The 20,737-nt window shown below is 40.5% G+C and overlaps 1 protein-coding gene across 4 annotated transcripts; it reads right to left on the bottom strand.

Moving 5' to 3' along the window:
- Positions 1 to 5,332: 5,332 nt before the first annotated feature.
- Positions 5,333 to 20,665, bottom strand: arfip1 (ADP-ribosylation factor interacting protein 1 (arfaptin 1)). 4 transcript variants are annotated; one of them, XM_029442171.1, is made up of 10 exons: positions 20,199 to 20,665; positions 18,650 to 19,035; positions 14,866 to 14,967; positions 12,604 to 12,712; positions 11,895 to 11,996; positions 10,706 to 10,818; positions 9,087 to 9,308; positions 8,132 to 8,289; positions 7,614 to 7,788; positions 5,333 to 7,501 (listed from the first exon to the last, which is right to left on the bottom strand). In XM_029442171.1, the coding sequence occupies exons 2-10, from the start codon at positions 19,031 to 19,033 to the stop codon at positions 7,346 to 7,348; spliced, it is 1,521 nt and encodes a 506-aa protein (XP_029298031.1). In that variant the 5' UTR covers positions 19,034 to 19,035; positions 20,199 to 20,665; the 3' UTR covers positions 5,333 to 7,345. The 4 variants fall into 4 exon arrangements, with proteins under 4 accessions (XP_029298031.1, XP_029298091.1, XP_029298167.1 ...); XM_029442231.1 differs by having other exon boundaries at positions 20,345 to 20,665; XM_029442307.1 differs by lacking the exon at positions 11,895 to 11,996.
- Positions 20,666 to 20,737: the final 72 nt, after the last annotated feature.

Genomic DNA, 20,737 nt, shown 5'->3' with positions numbered 1-20,737 from the left:
TTTAAAGAAAAAGTATTTTACATTACATATATAACATTTATATGGTGCTACAAGTCTGTCATAAAACAATAGTTAGATATGACATATGAACATTTGGATGTTATAATGTCTCCTGTTCATACTGGACATTAAAACATCCTTCCTAATGTGCTGTCAAAATAAATGATGTGGGACAAAAATGTATTAAAACGTTTATCTGACGTTAATTTGAGGGATCAGACAAATCAAGTTGATATCCTCCAAAGTTATCGTCTTTTTAATACAAATGTCCCTCTTTATTTACTCTATAATTAAACACATTGATCAGATCTATCATGGAAATCTATACAGAAAAATATTCACAACATATTAAAAACTTTTAAGAGAAACTGTGTGCGACAGCCTGCAGAGAATATGTCTAGCTTCCTGTTGACACTATGACAACATTATTTATGATATGCCTGATATTGGAATTAAAAGCAGAAGGATTGCCAACACTGTCATAAATCATATTATAGCTTACATCAGATCGTACAGCACCATATAATAAATACCTCCCAGGAGAATGTAATGGAGATGCATATTGACACAAATTAAACCTCATAACCCCCCAAAATTGTCATGTAACTGCAGTCCCTTCACCGGGCCTCCTCTTGCTACACAAACACCTGCAGAGTCATAGAAGGATTTTGTAAAGACTGTGTGCAGATGCAGTCGCCCCCAACACAACATATCCCCCAAGCTTAGCACAAAGCTGCTAATAACAGCCCGTGTCTGAAACGAGGTTTTCAGATTTGAAAGATTAAAGCTGGCAGTTTGCAGAGCACGCGTTGCTGCTCTGTCAATTACTGTTTGAACAGGCTTCAGACGGGTTCATGCTAAGACTAATATGAATGACTATCTCACCTGTAACACAGGTTGTATCGCGCCTGTCAGCTAACCTGTAACTGAGGAGGGAATTCATCTAATTATATAACCACCAGGAAAACCTTTCTTAATCAGATTCAAACAAACAAGGAATCTGCGCTTATCCTCTGACCAGGCAGAAAAATGTTTTGAACGTGTCACTCAGTACCTCGTGTGTGTGTGTGTGGGGATCATAACGTCTCTCACAATCCCAAAATAAATGTTTGCTATAATGACACGTCAACCCCGACATTAGAGCATTTCCAATGATGCTGAACTCGTTAGTGGATTCATTGATTGGTTGATTGACACTTGATTAATAATCCTTTAGCTATTTATTAAGCAAACATTTGCTGGTTGCTGAAAAAATGATTTTCTTACTTATTTAATGAACTAAACAATCAATCCATTAATCAAAACAATAATATGCAGGTTAACTGATAATAAAACAATCTGTAGTTGAAGCCCTAAAAAAGGAATTAAGCATGTGCGTGATGATATATACCATGAGATGCCCTAAATGTGTCAATTGTGGGACATTTTACAACACCATAGTATCTAAAGTCAGTTGCGAGTTAATTAGCTACACCTGCGTAACACTGATGTGTCTTATATAATCTCCTCCCTGTTTATATCAATGAGGGAAGACTTAGTACAAATCACCTGTCAGTATAATGCAATACAAACAAACAGAGCTGATCAGAAAATCAACACCTGTCTCACAAAAACGGAACATTATAACCTTCATGACGTTACGATCTATCACAGGACTTTTTGTATGACACTGCATTTTCTTTGGCTAGGTGTACCGAATGACCTGGCAACAGAGTATATATATATATATACATCTTTAAAAAGGTGTTCAAACAAACTACACCACCTGCCGAGCACCAAACAGACACCATGAGCAACTAGCTGCTAAAGAGACAGGATTTGGTGGAGACCAAAACAGAGCGAAAAAGGAGAGTGAACAATGGACTTCAACTTGTCAGGTGGACACAAAGATGTAGCTGCGTGTCTGCTGAACTGTCTTTATATATTGATCACCCACTTCTAATAGGATGGACACAATGACACAGCAGCTTCAAGACGTACTCTATAGAGCATTTTCCAGAAGTACATTACACTTCAGATCACAAAACAACCACTGAACCTCCGAATAAGAACCACATGGCAAACCCAGAGAAGAAGAAAACAAGGTGAAACAGAACCCACTCAGGTGAGGTAATGACAAGGAGGAGGGATGAGATGGGGCAGACGGAGAACACCATCTGCGAGGCTACGGATCAAAAACAGAGCTTTGACTCTTCTTCCGTTTGTTCTTTTGTCAACAGGTGATCAGTGTCTCGCCTGCAGCAGACCACTGCGTCTCTAACACCTCTGGCTCGCGCTCCAATTGTTGCTTCAGCAATCTGAGCCTTCTGCTAAGATCAGCTTTAGGCAAATCTCACTGTACCTCTTGGCTTTCACAGTCTTGTGCAGCGTTAAACCAACGTCTGCCACGGAAGCTTACAGATTAATCAGAGCAGAATAACACAAGTACTGTTTGATTTAGTAGAAGCTCAAACCAAACAGATCCCGAGTAAGGGCTATTACGATGTACAAAGGTGACAAATAAAGCAGGTGTTCAGGTCACCATAGAGACAACAGCAGGGAAACAAGGAGGGAATGCAAACTTGTTTACATGGCGGCGGGGAAAAGTGTTTGCCCAAGGGCCCGGAGACACAGCAGGCTTCATTAGAATACACTTTAATACCTGCAAACCACTACTTACATGCAGCGCATGTACACGGATCACATTACAGACCCTCGCAAAGCACAACAGGAGCCACTGAGCGATGTTCATAAATCCCCTAAACAATATTTATTGAAACATTTGTGGAAGGAATATTTGTTGTTGACAATTTTCTTATTTTCTTTATTAGACAGTTTATAGCTGAGAGATTTGGATTATATTTTTAAACCGTTTTTCATTGCAGATTAAAATGTTATTTATAAAACAAGGACAGATATTTAGGCAATAAAGACCACTCGAGTTGACCAGGTTGCCAACAACTGTTCAGCCCCTCTCCTGCTCCCACAGAAATAAATCAAGTCCCCCAACATCTTCCTCCTCTGGGATGACGTCAGAGAATTGAGTTTTCCATGTTACCCTCTGCTTCCACAGCAACCGGGGGGGTGACACCGCCCTCTCCCTTGACCTGACCCGGGGAGAAACCCTTTTTTTCCACGGGGGGGGTATTGTTCCCAACACTTGAATGGATTGCCCTCTAATTCATCTCAGCATGTATAGTAGTGTACAAAAGCCAAGGAAGCCGGGGTCTGAGGGGCAGAACAAAACCAACAGGGGCAGAGTTATAACGCCATACATGCTGAACTAGTAAGTTCTGTTAGTGGATCCGCAACAACCACCGCAATACTGAAACACTGCTTCCAGTAATCACTTTAACCTAGACTTCAAATGTCCATTAAATAAAAGGGCTGCGTTTTATTCTTTTGTAGTAGCAACCAAAATCCATCCAAAGCGCCAAAGAATGTCAAAAACTCAAATAAAGTACTGGAAATTAGCATGTTTAAGTATCGGTAAAAGTATTAGTGTAATCAAATACTAAAACATATAGCACCAATATTGGACCATTTTAAATAATATTCTGTCCAAATACAATATTTATGGTTCATGCAAGTAGGTAAACAACCAATTACACACAACTTATAAGCTTCAGTCATTTGCATACAGTGATTCTTAACTGACTACAACTACAGTATCTAGAAAAAGTATTCTGGTATTGACATATTGTAAAACATATAAAAAATGTTTGATTCAATGCTGTGTAACACGATAATACATAACAACTTCCAAAGGGGATTACTACTTTGTAAACTGTGACTACTACTCTTTTACATTACAATGTGGTTGCTTGAATGAGATATACACCTTTAGGTATACAATTCTTAATTTGTTGTGCAATAATTTACATGTTGAGCTCTATACATTACCAACATACAGCAAAGCAACACACTCAGGCCTCAAACTACACTAAATCTTCATTATGATGTAATTTTGGACCTTAACTGCATTGCAGGACACCTTCTGTGGTCCCCTTAAAAGGCTCAAAGAGACAATAGAGTGGTAGGAAGGTTAAATGCTGTCTTTAGACTCTACTCTCACGGTACAATGACTTTTCACAGCAGAGTTGTAGCAGGTCGTTACATATTTCACATCCACACACACAGCATGATGCGGCGGTACCGTCCTGCTTGACTTACCGGGGGGGGATGAGAGGGCTCGCGGGGTCACGTAACGCGCTCTGACACCGTTGGAGTTAGTGGTCGATACTTTTCAGAGGAGAAAATCTGTGTTGTTTCAGGTTATAAGCCGGTCAGGTGAGCTGGAGCTGGTGTCCTGGTCGAGCTGCAGCACAAACAGTGCAGACACACTCTCCAGCAGCTGCAGCAGCAGCAGCAGCAGCAGACGGCGGCGGTGATGTGAGCTTCCTCGTACGTGATTGGGCCAGGTGGAATAGGCACGTTCACGCGTCCCCCTGCGCGCGCCACACGCAGCGTGTGACCACTGGTGCAATCACAAGGCTGCAACCAGTGACATAAACTCAGGTGGTTTAATGTTCTGATCCAGATAAAGATCAGAAACGCACAGATCTGCGGTCATCAAAATAATGGATCAACTTTTAAATCAGAGCATTAAACGAGTGTTAATAAATAATAAACTAAAATACAAACTAGATTAAAAAAAATACAACATACCTTTTCATTTCCTTATTTTTCACCAGTTATATTGTATTCCTGTTACAAAAATGTTGGAGCATCTCTCTAGTTTTTGCAAAAATCACTAAACTACACAATACAAAATATAATTAAGTTTCTTTTTTTTTTAAATAGTTACTGAATTAAATTAATAAATAATTTTGTAATTGCTAGTTAATTAATCTGTACACTCAGACATCTTAGAACTGCAGAGCTCCATTCCTTTCAACTAAGAAACATTAAACTGCTGCTTTAAGTCTGGAAAAGGAAATCTATTTGCTTTGCGACATTTGAATGACAATGTAACTACAGATAAAACACATCACTGAATCTGTGATCAACATCCTCAAAGCTTTTTTAAAGATGAACCGGATCCTGACAAATGTATACTCGTGGGTGTGGTGGGTACCTAAAAGCACCTGGACTTAAGTAAACAAGTCCATTTAAATCCATAAGTCAACAGACTATAAACCGCTGCTGTATTCCTTGAAAAGAACAAAAAACGGTAAAACTTCTCAAACGGCATGTCATAAGCTTTCCCCCTCAGTGATAATGTCTGCATCCTTTTTCGCTGTAGCCTTCTGTTACCAAGTGTACTATAAAGCTTTATCTTGCTTCATATTTCTTTGTTGGCCCCTTGTGGGGACTCGTCATACAACCTGCTACTACAAAACACATCTAGGGATAAAGAAAAGAATCTTTTATTTTCCCAAAGAGGTTACACAACATTCATAATCCTTCTCTTAACTCAACATTTGTTAATGTTTCATTATTACAAAAAAGGTAGAGTCCCATTAGCACATCATTATGTAGGTCTTCAGGAAAAAAAATCAAAATCAAAAACTACATACTTAAGGTAAAATAGAGAAAATTACAAATATATATCCATCTATTTCAGGGAAACAATAGATTGTTGTACAAGATTCACACTCTCAAACTGCTATGGTGAGCCATAGGAAAAGTACAAATCAACCAAGTGAGGTCATGACAGCTGGTTTTCAATACCAGAGTACAATATGTCCTCTTTGAAAAATATACTTTCATGCAGCCCAATGAACAAAACCTTTAGAAGCTCAGACAAAGGATGCTGGTCTTTCAAAATTTTGAAAAAAGAAAAAAAAAAAAGTTTCCCAAGTTAATCATATTTTGGTTTTCACCTTACATATCATACACTTCTTACAACTTTTTTTGTAATTCGTCTCAAATGCATAAATGTGCATATGTGCAATATGGATAAATATCTTTGAGAACAGCAAGTCTTAAAATGTATTTGAACCTTTCGCATGTTAGTAGAGTATTTATTTTTAACACAGCTATCATATTTCTTACATGTACAGTTGTACAGGCTCTAACTGTACCGTCCTCTGAGTGTGTGTATGTGTGTGTGTGTTTGGTCCCTTCTCTTCCTGCGAGAGTTGGTCCCGAAAACTGGTAATGAGAGCGCCCGTTTTCAACAACAAGACCAGATATCAAAGCACAGGGAAGGAAGAGAAGAACAAAGTCAAGGCACATTTAGTCTCATACAGTAAGGCTGGTCCTTCGATCTCTCTGGAAGAGAATCATTCTTTAACCCATTCAGTCATATGCCACGAATGAAGACAAAAGAGGGAAATGCCAAAAAAAACAAAAAACAGAGGGCAATATAAATTAAAAGTAGCGTCCTGTCAACATAATCATATCACAACATACATGATTTGTTGTGAACGGACATCAATATGATTTTAACATATCAAGTTAAGGAAATAGTTTGACATGTTGGGAACGTAGAGTTAGATGAGAAGATCAACACAACTCTCATGTGTATGCATTAAATATGAAGCCACAGCCTGCAGCTGGTTAGCTTAGCTTAGCACGAAGACTGTAATCAGGGAAAACTGTTAGCCTGGCTCTGTCCTCGGGCACATAGCCTCCAATATAACCACAACTTGATTTTTTACACTTTGGTTTTAGTGAGGTTTAGAGGTGCACCAGAATGTGTCTTACATTTGAACAGAGCCAGGCTAGCCGGTTTCCCTGGTTTCCAATCTTCATGCTAAGCTAAGCTAACCAGCTGCTGGCTGTAGCCTTATATTGAACAAACTCTCAGCAAAGAAAAGCAAATAAGCGCATTTCCCATAATGTCAAACTATCATTTTAATATGAGTTTGATTGTAAAAGTGACCAGTTTGCATTCGCATGACTCCTAAATCTTGAATGCCACTTCACCCTGTAAACTCATGTTCAGAGTCTACTGAAGCTTCCCGATTAGACTTTATTAAAGCATTCATCCCAATCTCAGTCAACTGAGCAGAGTGCAGTATATGATGAGCAAACGGCAGTCGTTTTGATCCCGTAGCTGCCACTACAGAGCCAAGTTAGCCGCCGTGCTGGGATACAACATTCATATGCTGGAATACAGTTGGCCATTTACAGTTTCCAAATGTGTTCAATGCAGCAACTCCTGTTCAACGGATTTGTCAAACAGTTTAAAAGTGCGTTTCCTATGAGTTCAAATAACTGCAAGATGAAAAGGATGATTAAAACAACAAGAGTACAATGGATTGTATGGGTTTTTCTTTTTTTTCTTCATTTTTTGTTAAGAGTTAAAAGATTTACAAGTGTGAAAGGCAGTGACAGTAGAGTTGAAGGGTTCCTGTAGTTTCTGTAGAATTTGACATTTTCTGTCACACTGAGCCACTGTGGCTTCAAAAAGGAGCGATTAGTGCTCTTCCAGCCAAGATGGACTGTCCCCACCTGGCATTTTCAACTTGATGTGGAACTGCTTGAGTGTCTGTTCCAGCTGCTGTTGGTTTCCAGCGTAGTACGCAGCTATGGCATTGTGGAACAGGACGAGCTGCTTATGCAATACCTTCACCTGTTTGGGAGCAGGAAAAGGAAATGAAGAGATGGTGAGCAGTGAGCACATTTGAACTGAAAGTCATTATATTGGCGCAGTTATGTGGAGCAGAACAAGCCACCACACCGACCTTGTTCTCTTCCAGGAAGTTCAGCTTGACGGCGACGTCGTTTCGCATCCTCTCGTATTTCTCGCGGTGGATCTGGAACTGCTGCTGGGAGTGCTCAATCCTGGGCATGGTGGTGGCATCACGTGGTCCCAGATTCAACTCCTCCAAGTCTGTACGGTACGCATCATACTCAACCCTAGAAGTGTGGTATTATTTAAACAGCATCAGAAATATGCAATACGAGTGTATGCATTATGTGCAAAAATAAACATCACTATACATACATGTGACAAATGATCCCTGAAATGTTAAACATGAATTCACTAATAGCATTATAATAAAAATGTATTTTGAATTTTCTATAGATATTGTTATAATAATGTCGTTATTGGGAATTCTCTTGGCCACGACTATCGTGTAGTGGAAATATGATAACAAGATCGGAAGACTGAAAAATTTCCTCCAAATGTTTAAATAATAATTTGTTTTGGAGATTGTTCGCAGGCACAATAAAACACACACAATCATGCATGACCTACCTGGCAAATTCATACTGTTTGATATTAACCAAGGTGTCTTCGATCGTTTTGTCCACGAGTGTGTCAACGCTGGAGATGAAAAAGTTGATGGCACTCAGCAGTGTGTCTCCATTTTTGGACAAAAGCTTTTGGGTGTCAGCGTTATAGCCAAACTCCTCCTAAAGAACAGAGTAAAATACATTTTAGTATTCTCCCTAAACGTTGCTCATTTGGCAACGATCGCAGTGACAAAAGCAACTGCCAGAATTACACTGTGCAAGTACACACACACACACACACACACACACACACACACACACACACACACACACACACACACACACACACACACACACACACACACACACACACACACACACACACACACACACACACACACACACACACACACACACACACACACACACACACACACACTTAAAATGTATGAGAAAAAATTATGAATTTTGTCAGCATCTGCATCGATTTAACACACATTTCCTTAGAAATATTTAAAAGAAATAAACGAATATGCAGACTAAGCAAGACATAATAAAACAGCAATGGAAACAATAAATCTACAGCACAATATTCCCAAAGAACATCAGTGTCTGAGATACAAAAATATATATTTCTATGATGTACAGTCTTTGTACTGTCCCGTATATGCACTCACTCGAATATGAAAAAGAAAGCACTCGGTATTTGAATCATGGAGCAATATAGATAAATCCTGTAACACACTTGGAGGACTCTGAGAAAGTGCCTTTAAAGCCATTAACTTGTGACGGTTATATCCTAATGCAATAAACATAAAGAGTAAGGGATCAGAGTGGAGTCTCAGAAACATTTGCACACCAGCATTACATGCTGCACTTATGACCCTTTGTCAGAACACTAAGTAAGGATGATAACACGCCCCTTCCCGTTTATCCTACCTAATCTGATACATTACAATGCATCTATATTGACTCACATGCAGTTCTGGTGACTTGAGGCTGAGGTCGGCGAAGGCGTCACCCAGCTGCCTCTGCGTCTGCATTATCTGGGACAGCTGATTGGCCAGCGTCTGAGCCAGCTTGATTACGTTCTGGTACTTTCTCTTGTTGTCGCGGAGGACTTCGATTTGTGCCTCCAGCTCCAGGTCCACTGTCCTAGAGCCCCGTCCCAGCTTCTCAGACAGGATCTGCCTGGTACACTGCAGAGGGCAGCAGCATTTAGTTTAATATTAAGAATGACTGCTGGGAGTTGCTACTGTACTTAGTCAAGAGAAAAAGAGCAGAGAGACAATCAGAGGAATGGAGCCAAAATAGCCAAAAACAAGAGGATATCAGTCATTTATTTTTGTCACTTTGGGGTCGGGAACCTTTTTGGCTGGGAGAGCCATAAAAGGCAAATATTTTGTTATGCATTTCCTTGAGAGCCATATATTTAATAGATTTGAATGCAACTTTATGCGTGCATTTTTTAAGAATAACACGTCTCCGAGAACTAATAGCGGTATCAGCGTTTCATTGAACACGTGCTCTTTTATTAAATAAACTAAACGCTTACGTTATTTATCTCATTTATGAGCACGTTTCAGTGTTTACTGGGCACGGGTGTCAAACTCAAGGCAATTATATCCGGCCCGCAAGAAAAAATCATATGTCTGTCATAACTGGCCCGCCGATTTTGGTAAATCAATGCATGGCACAACCACGGGGAAAGACATTCGAGGAAGTAACTAAATATGTGAATGAAATGAAAGTTTTTGGAAAGCAAAGGGAAACACACCACAGATCTCTGGGACGATGTGAGCTGGCCTGTTTGTGCGACATAACGAACCATCTCACTGTTAAACCTGCAGCTTCAGGGCCGTGTGATCACAGACATGTGTGATGCAGTGAGAGCTTTCTAAGCCAAGCTGCCTGTGGGAGACTCTGATGCAGCAGGAAACTTTGGTCACTACGTGTTTCCAAACACTGACAAACATCTCCACCGCTGTGTTCCCGACTGCATTCTGCTGATCAACTGAGACCATTTGGCGACTTTGCTGCTCAGATATTTAAATTGAACTGCTCAGCAACCCGTTTGCAGTTGACTTAAATATGTTCCATATCTTTTTGCACTTTATCCAATATGTGTATCCTGTTCAATAAATGTGGACCGCGTTTGGCCCTCGACGTAGTCCCAGTTTTTAATGTTGGCCCCCAGTCTACTGCTTGCTTTGTGCAGTTTGTCCTATGCTCGGTTTCGCGACGGGCGGGGCTCCGCCCCCTACACACACACACACGTGTGAACACACCTTCACCTACAGCCAGAGACCGAGCGGAGGAAAGGAGAGGGGAGAACTAAAAACAAATCCGCTGCTAAATGTTTTACTTTAAAATGACACAATATAATTATTTATTACTTGTTAATCATGTTAAATGTCAGCGAGCCATATTGCGTTATCGAAAGAGCCATAGGTTCCCGACCCCTGGTGTATGGTTTACTTTTCTGCCAACATCCTAATAAACTGAGAGGAGATAAAGACTGAGACTAAGACTGAGAGAAGAATCAGGGTGAGGATGGACATAAAAAGAAAAAAAACACAAGTACAGAGAGGATTACTTTATAAGTGTTGATGCTCCACTTTCTCACTAGGTCCAGTTTTTCCATGGCCGGGCTCTTTAGGTCATCTGAAAGGACTACCGCTCCACTCTGTGGCTGTGCATTCATCGTGCCTGGACAATTAAAAGCAATTCACTTAGTGGGAGACTAAGTTATTCGATTTGCAGGCTAAAGGAGATTTGTTGATAATTAGGGAGGTACAATCCAAGTGTTATAATCATTGAACAGTTTGACGAGATTGTCATGTTAACATTAAAACTTTAACACAGACACAATACTACATTTAGAGGCCAGTTTACATGACATCTATCATTGTTCTAATCAAGATGAACATTAAAAATACAATTAAATCATGGACTTACCACCATGGAAAACAGTCACAGTCAAAATGATTTATTGTGGTTTGGGCATAGAGGGGAAACGCTGGAAGATACTGAGCACCGAAACTTATAAATTATAGTTAAAAAGATATCAGTCAAAAATATAGCTGAATACATCAATAAATAATATCGTTAGTTAAATAACTAAAATTGAGTATAAAAATAAATGTTTGCTTACCAGATAAAAAGGGTTTAGATATTAGTTTTAGCAACTGATTAGAGGTAAAAACTATTGTACTACTATACTGTATGGAATTCAATAGGCAAATTCTAAAATGTATATTTCTTTTTTAACTTTCTTTGAATTATTTAACAAAAAGAGATCTATTGATGTATTCTTTTGTATTTTTTACAATATTTTGTCAGTGTCAGGACTCCACAGTTAGAGACTATGGGAGACTATGGGTGCCAACAAAGGACAAAGATTACAAGCATGAAAACCCACTGCGATTAAGTGTGAAAGCAGTATTTCTTTCCAAGCCAAACAAATGCTTTTAGGCATCAGATCTAGATCTTAGGAAAATGACTCTAAAAAGGGAGGGTGTGTGTAAATGCAGATCATTAGCCACTGTAAAAAGCAGAAAACTACTTCAGTTAGCCCAGACTTATGCAGAGACAAAGTTGGAGAGCCAATATACAAGAAGGGAGAAGAAGAAAGGTTTGATTCTGAATGGAGCACAGCCTGTGGGAACAAGGAGCAGGCAAGAAACTGATGAAAACCAAGAGGTACAAGAGGACTGCGGTTAATTTAGTGTGCAGAATGGTGACGATTCAGTATCATCTGATTCATACTCCATCGCTGCTGGTACCTTTCTCAGCCTGACTATCGCTGGAAGAGCGCGCCAGGCGGCTAGCAACAGCTGAGCTGGGAGCTACAGGTGCCACGGGAGACGTGGGCAGGCTTGCTGACCCTGGGAGATATTCAGAGTTATGATTCATTAGTATGTCACCATCCAGTCTACACAAGTGTAAGGGAGAATTTCTCATTGAGGTTGATTTCCTGTGTGTTCGTTTTTCTTCTTTGTCTCATCTCAGTGGCCGTCTCCATGTTGCAGAAATGAATGCGTTAAAGAACAAAAGCCTACCGACCGGCGTAAACAACATGGAAAATATCCATGGCAACATTGTGGTAAACGGGCTACAACAGCTCACCACTCCATGGGGAGAGTTTTTATTTGCATTTGTAACAAGGGGCGTGATGATGAAAAGGAAAGGAGGGTTAAAAGCCTGGAGATCAGAGGAAACTCATTCAAAATTCAATTGGATGTCCACCTTTACAAATTCAAATGTCCACCTTTTCATTTTCACAGAGATTAAAAACCCAAAAGTGGAGCGCTGTGAATACACGGAGAGAAAGACCGTTTGTAAACACAGATACTGCAAAGCACTCAAATTATAGCAAGGCCTGATAAGTTTCTGATGAGCTGCTCCGGCACAAAAGTTTGACAAGCGCGGTACAATGGTGAACACACAAAAACAAGGAGAGCAACAATAAAAACGGGGAGCGAATGTTTTTACCTTTGTACGGTCCGGATTCAATGATGCCCTCTGTTGTTGAAGCAAAGTTGCCGGCGGTGACACAGGACTCTGAGAGGTTTAGGGCCCCGGGGACACTGGGGTAAGAGTCCTGTGAAACAAATCAAACAGGGATTATATTAATAGGTTTAGTGGTTCTTAACAGACATGCAACAGAGACAGGGAACTTTCTGTACTTTCTGTGTGTGTGTGTCATTTGGGGTTCACCAAAAATTCATCCAAAACACAAAAATAATATATTTAGATCAACTTCACAACAAAACTCTTTCCCTCTCCAAAAGTATTTTATTGTAAATGAAAACGGTTGAGAGGGTGTAAAACAGCAGAGGACCATACGTTTTGTGAAGCTGCCGCTACTGTATTGTAACGGTTGAGAAGGGAACGGTCGATTGTACAGACGCAAACATTTCATATCGTTCATGTCACGCTCGTGATTGAAGCGAACTCTCTGCAAACCTAAAGTAGCAAACAGCAGCGATGTGGTGCACTGTTGATATGACATTTATATGCATTCAATGCCTGAGCCAATGTTATGAAGATTTAATGTTTTGAGGCTGCAAAACATTCTTGTGGCTGTGACGTCCTCCGTGCCACAGACCGTCAAGTGTGATGTGAGCCATTACGGTAAGCAGCAGGCCATCTGGAAGCACTGCTCGCTCAGTCAGACAGAGGAGAAGCAGAGGACTCCCTGAGGTCTACTTTAAAATGGCTTCACTGCTAAAAGGATATCACGTTGACTTGTCCGAGCATACCACTGCTACATAGAATGAAACCTATTTTGTAGAGTTGCAAATGTGTCTTAAATGTGTAAGATTGTGATGATTTTCTTCTCCATATATCAGTGGTTCTCAACTTTCTTTGGGCCAGCGCCCCCCTATCCATTATCCAGGTCCCTTAAGACATTCAAACTGTAACCGGTGTTAAACACAGCAGCCTCAGAAATGTGAAACAAGTTGCACTCTCGATAAACGAGCACAAAGGAACAAGTCTAATCCAACACATTAATACATGGAATTGGAGTTTCGGGCTTCAGGTGGAATCGCAATGCAGCCAGGAGCTCAAGAATATTGCTGTGGAATTTAATGCACTTGAAACGGACTCATCGACCAATGTTTCTGGACATCTCGTTCCGTCAAGACCTTCAACTTTAGTCCGCCTTCGCTTCGAAGGAAGCTCTGCTCTTGGGGTAGGCGCTTTCCTTTTTGATGATTTGGGGTTTGACACATACCACAGGTCGAGTTCAGGATCAGGGAATTCATTTGTTGGTTTTCCTTGCATGAAATGCAAATCCGCGAAGATTTCTTGGGCTCCCAAGACTTCCCATTGTAATCCTGTCTCTTTACAGCTTTGGTCCATGCTAGCCTTCCATCATTGTTCTTTCGTGCTGTTGGAAATGGAAATAGTTCGAACGGGGGCTTGCAGTCGCAATTTTTCATCAAACAAGTGCAATCGTGAAGCTCACAATGCGATTCTGCCCATTTATTTAGCTTTTTCCCACCGTTTGAACATCCTTTCACCACACAATTTCGGTGTCCAAATCCCATAACTAGAAGAGCGATGATTACACACTAAAAACTAGCCAAATACAATGTAAACACGCGGAGAAGAAATCCAATATGGCGGCCCTTGTTGAGTTGGTGCTCACTTTTCTAGGCCCGCCACACCTGCATGCATTGCGATTCCACCGGAAGCCCGAAACTCCGATTCCATGCATTATAAATGGAGCGACGTCGACCCCAACGTTCAGAAACTCAGGCGAAAATATCCACGTTTTTTTAAACCCACACAGCCTGAATCAACAGCAGTGATGCAGGTGTTAGCTCTGCTGGTGTTAGCTCTGCTGGTGTTAGCTCTGCTGGGTAGGGGGGGGGGGGGGCTGTTGTCCCCGTTGAGAACCCCTGCCATATATGATAGTAAACTGAAAACGTTTTTGGATTGTTGGTTAAAAACCAAATGTTTTCTGATACATCATAGACAAAACAATAATGAATTAATCGATTAATTGAGCTAATGGTTGATTGATAATAAATAATTGTTGGTTGCAGCCCTACTATTTTGCATTAACGTTTTATGTTGAGCCAACTCAATGAAAGATATTATACTTGCTGTATCGGTTAAAGACATCATAACAAGGGGTAGCATTGTTGAAGGACTTTTGGGGTTTTGTTTGGGAAGCCAGAAGTCTCACATTGTCCAAGACAATAACCGTTTTGAGAGATGCTGTTCTCAAAACAAAGCCCTTACCCTCTGGAAGACCATGTCCGGGCTCTGATCCAGGTCCCCGTTGCTGGTGACTGGGATCTCAGCCGCTGAGCTTCTATGGGACTCCTCAGTCATTGTGCTTTCCTGTAATGAGGACGGTGAAATTAAGTTATTCTTTAAATCTTTTCCAAACATCTTTTGAGAGAGAGACCTCCATTAAGAAAGACAACTCAGGATCCACTAGTGGGACACAACAGTTGTTGGCTGCCATCTTGTGGACACAGCAATGGTGGAAATCTTTAGCCTGGGTCAGGATCAAATACTGATCATTTTATTCTGAGGGCATCATAGAGGCTGCGTTCCTTTTAATACGGACTGCAGCTACTCTTACAATGAAAATACTGTTGAATGCACTATACATACAATTGAGACGTACTACTTTGCACCGTGAAATTTGACCCTCTTGCTCATATATCCGCTGCGCAGAGGATTGTGAGTCAGTATAGCCAGAAAAGCATGCTGACTTGCATACTACCAAATGTGACCGCATGCAGTAGAGCATCCTGGAATGTTTTGGCATACTGCATGTGACATAGCAGCTTAGTGTTGGGACATACTACATCTTTTTGGGTATCAAATCTGACGACGATTAGCACTCAAAGCATCTGCATTTATGTGCAGATATCAGTTTAAAGAGATTATATGAACGCACCCATAGAGATGAGATGATAGTGTGATATCAGGATGAACATATACTGTACACCAGTGATAACAATGGGAAAGTTTTAAATGATCGAATGAACACCATTTTGATTATTTAACATTATTATTACTAAAGACCTATTGTAACATGCGCTATAGTTAAATACGTACACTGATCAGGAAAGGTTTGCAATATATTATGCCTATAATCTGGACAAAGCTCTTAGTGAAAGCTTTGTGAAGTCAGTAATGTTGCAGCATTTACAGATATCTGCAGTTATTGTGCACCAACTTTCAACACTATTTTTTACAACACTGTTTCTGTTTAATGACTAAACACAGGATGGAATATGTTACTAAGAGCATTACATACATCTTTTCCTTTAACATACTTACATTCTTGGTTTGGTGGAGTATTATCAACACAGGATCCTATGTGTCACAAAGGTTCAGTGTGTAATACATCCACTCACGACGCTATGCAAGAAAAAAAGGGCATCAACTAGTTATCGCCAACATCTGCTGTTCTCCACAGCAGCAATGCTTTGGACCGACGATATCTGGTTTCTCGTTGCCATGTTCATGTCAGTGTTTCCTAGCAAATGCAACGTTTTATGTCCCACAGTGACCTCAATTATTTCAGACCACATTAAACCCTGCGTGTCATGTTTTAAAACTTGGAAAATCCTGTGATGCTGGAACACGCATGGAACAAAATGCACAAGGAAAGACCTGTTATAATCTTTTATGAAAAACATAAATCATGGTCCCTCTTGATTGTGCCTGTGGTTTAAAAATATGACACAGCAACGCATTGGTTTGCATAGCTGCACATTTACATGTCAGCTTGTAGCAGGCCACCGGGTGGAGACAACAGTTTGTGGCTCCAGTTTTGTTAAAACTATAATAAACTATAATCACAGTGGACTTAGGATCGAGGACTCTGACCTAACTATTCTATAAAAGGTTTACATGCTAGCTCTAGCTGGTTAATGTGGATAAGTGACACACCTGGCAAAGGGGGTAACACTGAAACAATGTATTATAAATCAATCAGAATTTCTCTCTAAACAAGATCCTTCACCTAGAGGTAGACCTTGAAATGTGTCTAAATAATGCAAATAGCTACCAGATCAGCAGGTAACCAGATCTGGGTCTCGTCTAAACTCACACGACAGGTTTTACTGCGAGAGCTAAAAACTAAATCTGGGGTTTGTAACAATGGGACATTTCATACCAAAGCTAGCATGTTTGGTTTACTATTATTTGGTATATTATGCCTTTACTGACCATGTACAATTCACTTAAACGATCAGACGATACAATATAAAGAACCAGATAGCTTCTTCAAAACTAGTTCAACTGAAGTCTTAATTAATACACACAAAATGTGGGTCATATATTGCAAATACATCAAGCTGCAGTGTACAACGTGTCATCCGATACGGTACGCATGTGTTTATATAAAGAGTTAAAACTGGCCTCGGAGCAGAATGCTTTATGTAAAGAGGTTAGTATGTTAGGAGGATGTTTAGCTCTCTGGAAGTCAAACCATCTTTTAGAAAAAAAAAAGAAAAAGAAACCAGAACCAAAGATCTCTGATATGCTCAACCATAATATAACCTTAAAAAAGACCAAAGTCGAGGTTTTATGTTGGCATGGGTACCAAAGAGTTTACTTTGGGTGTTGTGTCATGTGACAGACACATAAATACTTAAAAGGCCAGATGACGCCAGCATGCGGGCAGCTCAGCACAGACATGCACTGGTAGGCTTTTCTAGCAACCTACTGCTGATAACAGACCCGTGCCTGATAATCTCTGACATCAAGTTTAAACAGCTCTGAAACAAAGGGTGTAAATCCAGACCGATTACACAATTTGCCGACAAGTACTGTTTTTTTATTTTTATTTATTTAGCTGCAGTACCATCAATGTACTGCATCTTGATTTAATATTCTTTTCATATTGCAAAACCTAAAATGGGACTGATTAAGCCGGGTATCCAGGGAGGATCCGGCTTTTCGGAGCAAAGATGATCCAACCCAACATCTGCAAACACTGAAAGAAAGTTTGCCAATAGTGAGTCAGCCTACCGGAGCACAGAGAGTAGCAAAGTGGCTGCAAAATAATCAAGCATATGAAAATGCAAGGTATGGCAAGTCATCTTGTGCCGTTCCCTACAGTATCCTGGATACAAGCAAACATGACGTGGGAGGAAGGGATAACAACAATAAACTAATTGTCCAATTAGCTGCGTCAGCTGAAGAAGAAGGAATCACGGCTTGCCTCTCAAACTACAGAAGAAAGTGACACAACCGTGTTTGCACAGTGCCGAGTTTCTGCTGCAGAAAGGAGTAAAATGTATCTGAAAATGTTGGGTTACTGCTGTGATGCATCGCATGGCACTGAGCCCCGACACAGAACGTGAATCAACAGCCTGACGACCTGAGTAATCACACATTCCAGGGACACAAGAAATGTGGGGATGTCTGAGAATCAGGAGTCCAAACCCGTTTAACTTTCCAAGCCATGTGACAGTATGTAGAACTCAAGAGCTCCATGTGCACCCAACTTACAAAACGGGGAAACATTGTGAGTAAATGGAATCATTTACAAAATCATGTACACGTTCAGTTGCACACAGAGTCAGTGTCCAACAAAGGAAGGCAAAAACATAGTGTATACTTACTGACTTTAGAATAATGTGCATATAGTTTGCATGGTAATAAAACAGCAAAGATAAATTATTCTTCAACAATCACTTTGAGATAAGCCAGCTTTAATACAAAGCAGAGGAAAAGTATGAAGCCTTGATCATCCCCAAACACACATAAGGCACCTCACGGAGCAACACACATGTAAAAAGAAAGCAAGCCACCAACTACTGCACCATCAACAGCTACACCAGCTATATTTCCAAAACCTCCAGCAAAGTAGAAATAAATCTGAAACATCTACCAGGGAGAAACAAACAATCTTTTTAGAGCTACAACTCAGGCTCATGTTGTTGATTATATAGGAAAGAGACCATCACCATCACAGCAAGTAAAGATCGAAACAGCGACATGAACAAAAGCCCAGTAAGGAAGTGCTAGAAGAGTCCATAGTGAAGGTAAATATCACCTTTGTTTCAGTGTGAGAATCTTCACTTTCCTCTGGTGTGTCAGCGGGTTCAACATGAAGATGTGTCACGTGTCCCTCATCTTCTGCACTTTCAAACCTGTGTGCAGCATCACTGTCCCTGCGTGTCACCACACCCTTTCTCTGAATGCCCTCATCCTCCCTCTGAATAGCTTTGTCACTGTTTTCTGCATTTTCCTCAGCGCTGTCAATATCAATGTCGTACAGGACGTCATCCGTGTCATCTCTTCCCCCACTGTTGTCTACACTCTCCTGTTTTACATCTTCACTCAAACTCTCGTCCGCTTTGTCAGCCCCCTCACAATCCAGCTGAGAGTCCTCGGCTGAGGTGTTCCCCGCTTCAGCCTCAAGACTAACTTCAGACATACCTGAAAACAGACAGATAGAAGGGTATAAACAGGTCCAACCAAGCCAGCTGACAGCACTTTACTTTCCCCCTCCAAGTAGCAACTCTATTTGTTTAGGACGCCTAGTGGAAATGACACATCTCGTAGTTAATTATGTACAACACAAGAACATTATGAATGCATTATTGTGAATGAGCACTGTAGGTAAGATATATAGGATAACCTAACCCTAACCCTTCACACACTGTGTGCATTGTCTATGAAACAGATGCATCCATACAGCACACACACACACACATTAAAACATCCATACAAACAAATAGGCACATTTAATTTTGGCTCATGTCCTACAAATCAAGAAAAGAGAAGGTCATTTCCAGCTACCACCATTGTTTGGTATACTCAAACAATGGTCCTTTGACTTGCTTTTGTACTATTTTGTGCTTGAATTGTATAATGTTCTGTTAGCATTGGATGATCTCAACCTTTCCTCAATAACAGATAAATATCAGCAGTCACCTGAAACAGTAAAGCAACCCTTGGCTTGGATACAGACGAACATATGTGAGCTAAGTGTTGACAAGGCAATGTTAATGTGTGCATTTCCAGGTTTTCAGTTTCCTGCAGGAAAATATGACCCATTTCTAACGTGATTACGGCGTTAGGTTTTTAAGCTACATAGGAAATGACGTGGCTGCTATTATTTGTAATGTTGACGGTCAGGCATCACAGCTGTTGTCACAATGTTTGCTATGTTTCTCTCTGCAACATCACACACCGGAACTGGCTCTCAGTTTGAGGTTAGGACAATTACCTGTTGCAATAAAGTCACGTGAATAGCGAGGGTGTCCAAAAGTGATTAAAAAAAATACATATATGCCAGTAACGACACATCATATAATGAAATGTTATGGTTGTATTTCATGGCTAAGCGAGCATTCAACAAACATTTTTGTAGCTCACCTCCCAACCAGTTAGCTTAAAGCTGTCTACTAATTTGATATAACGTGAATGTATAAGAGCCGTTGACGTGTTGTTTGCTAACGTTAACCTAGCTTAACATCAGATAACAAAACATGTGAAAAACTTCAATAAAATAACTTAAACGTTTGCTTCTATTTTGACAGATATGCAACTCAACGCCCTAACGAAATGGCGATGCTGAAAACTTTAGTTAACATTACCTGTCTGCGGTCGTGGCTAACTATTTAGCTGCGAACTGTTAGCCGTTGAGGTGGCTAACTGAAATCCTTGTTGCCGTGCCGCACTGGACGTCTTTTTGAAAGGCAGTGCACGTGCTGTTAATGCAAATGTTGCATAGATATTTTACCAACTTATCATCGATGGTTCTCGACTCTCCTTAAGCACACTAGTCTTGCTGTTGGAACCCCGGAAAGACCGATCCACTGTGCGGGCCCTCGGCTGTCATCAGAAGCAGACCATATCATCTGCTGGTTGCGCTCTCCCCCTGCTGTTAAAATATGCTGCTTGCAGTTTGTGTCCAAGGTATAAAATATGTTCATTTAATTTTTTTTTAAATAAACAGAGTACATATATTTAGATTAATTTAAGTAAAATCGCGAAAATGAGCAGACTAATATGCTAGTCAAGCCTTCGTCGTTAATGTTTATCTCAGCTACAACTCCATATTTCACTTCGCTTTCTACGTTGCTACAACGTGAACTTAACACAACAAACTCAATTTCCCACAAGCCCCGGGATG

The sequence above is a fragment of the Cottoperca gobio genome, chromosome 1 (assembly GCF_900634415.1).
Source record: "Cottoperca gobio chromosome 1, fCotGob3.1, whole genome shotgun sequence".
NCBI lineage: Eukaryota > Metazoa > Chordata > Actinopteri > Perciformes > Bovichtidae > Cottoperca > Cottoperca gobio.
The sequence above is the reverse complement of the archived record's forward strand: the minus strand, read 5'-3'. Positions and strand labels throughout refer to the sequence as shown.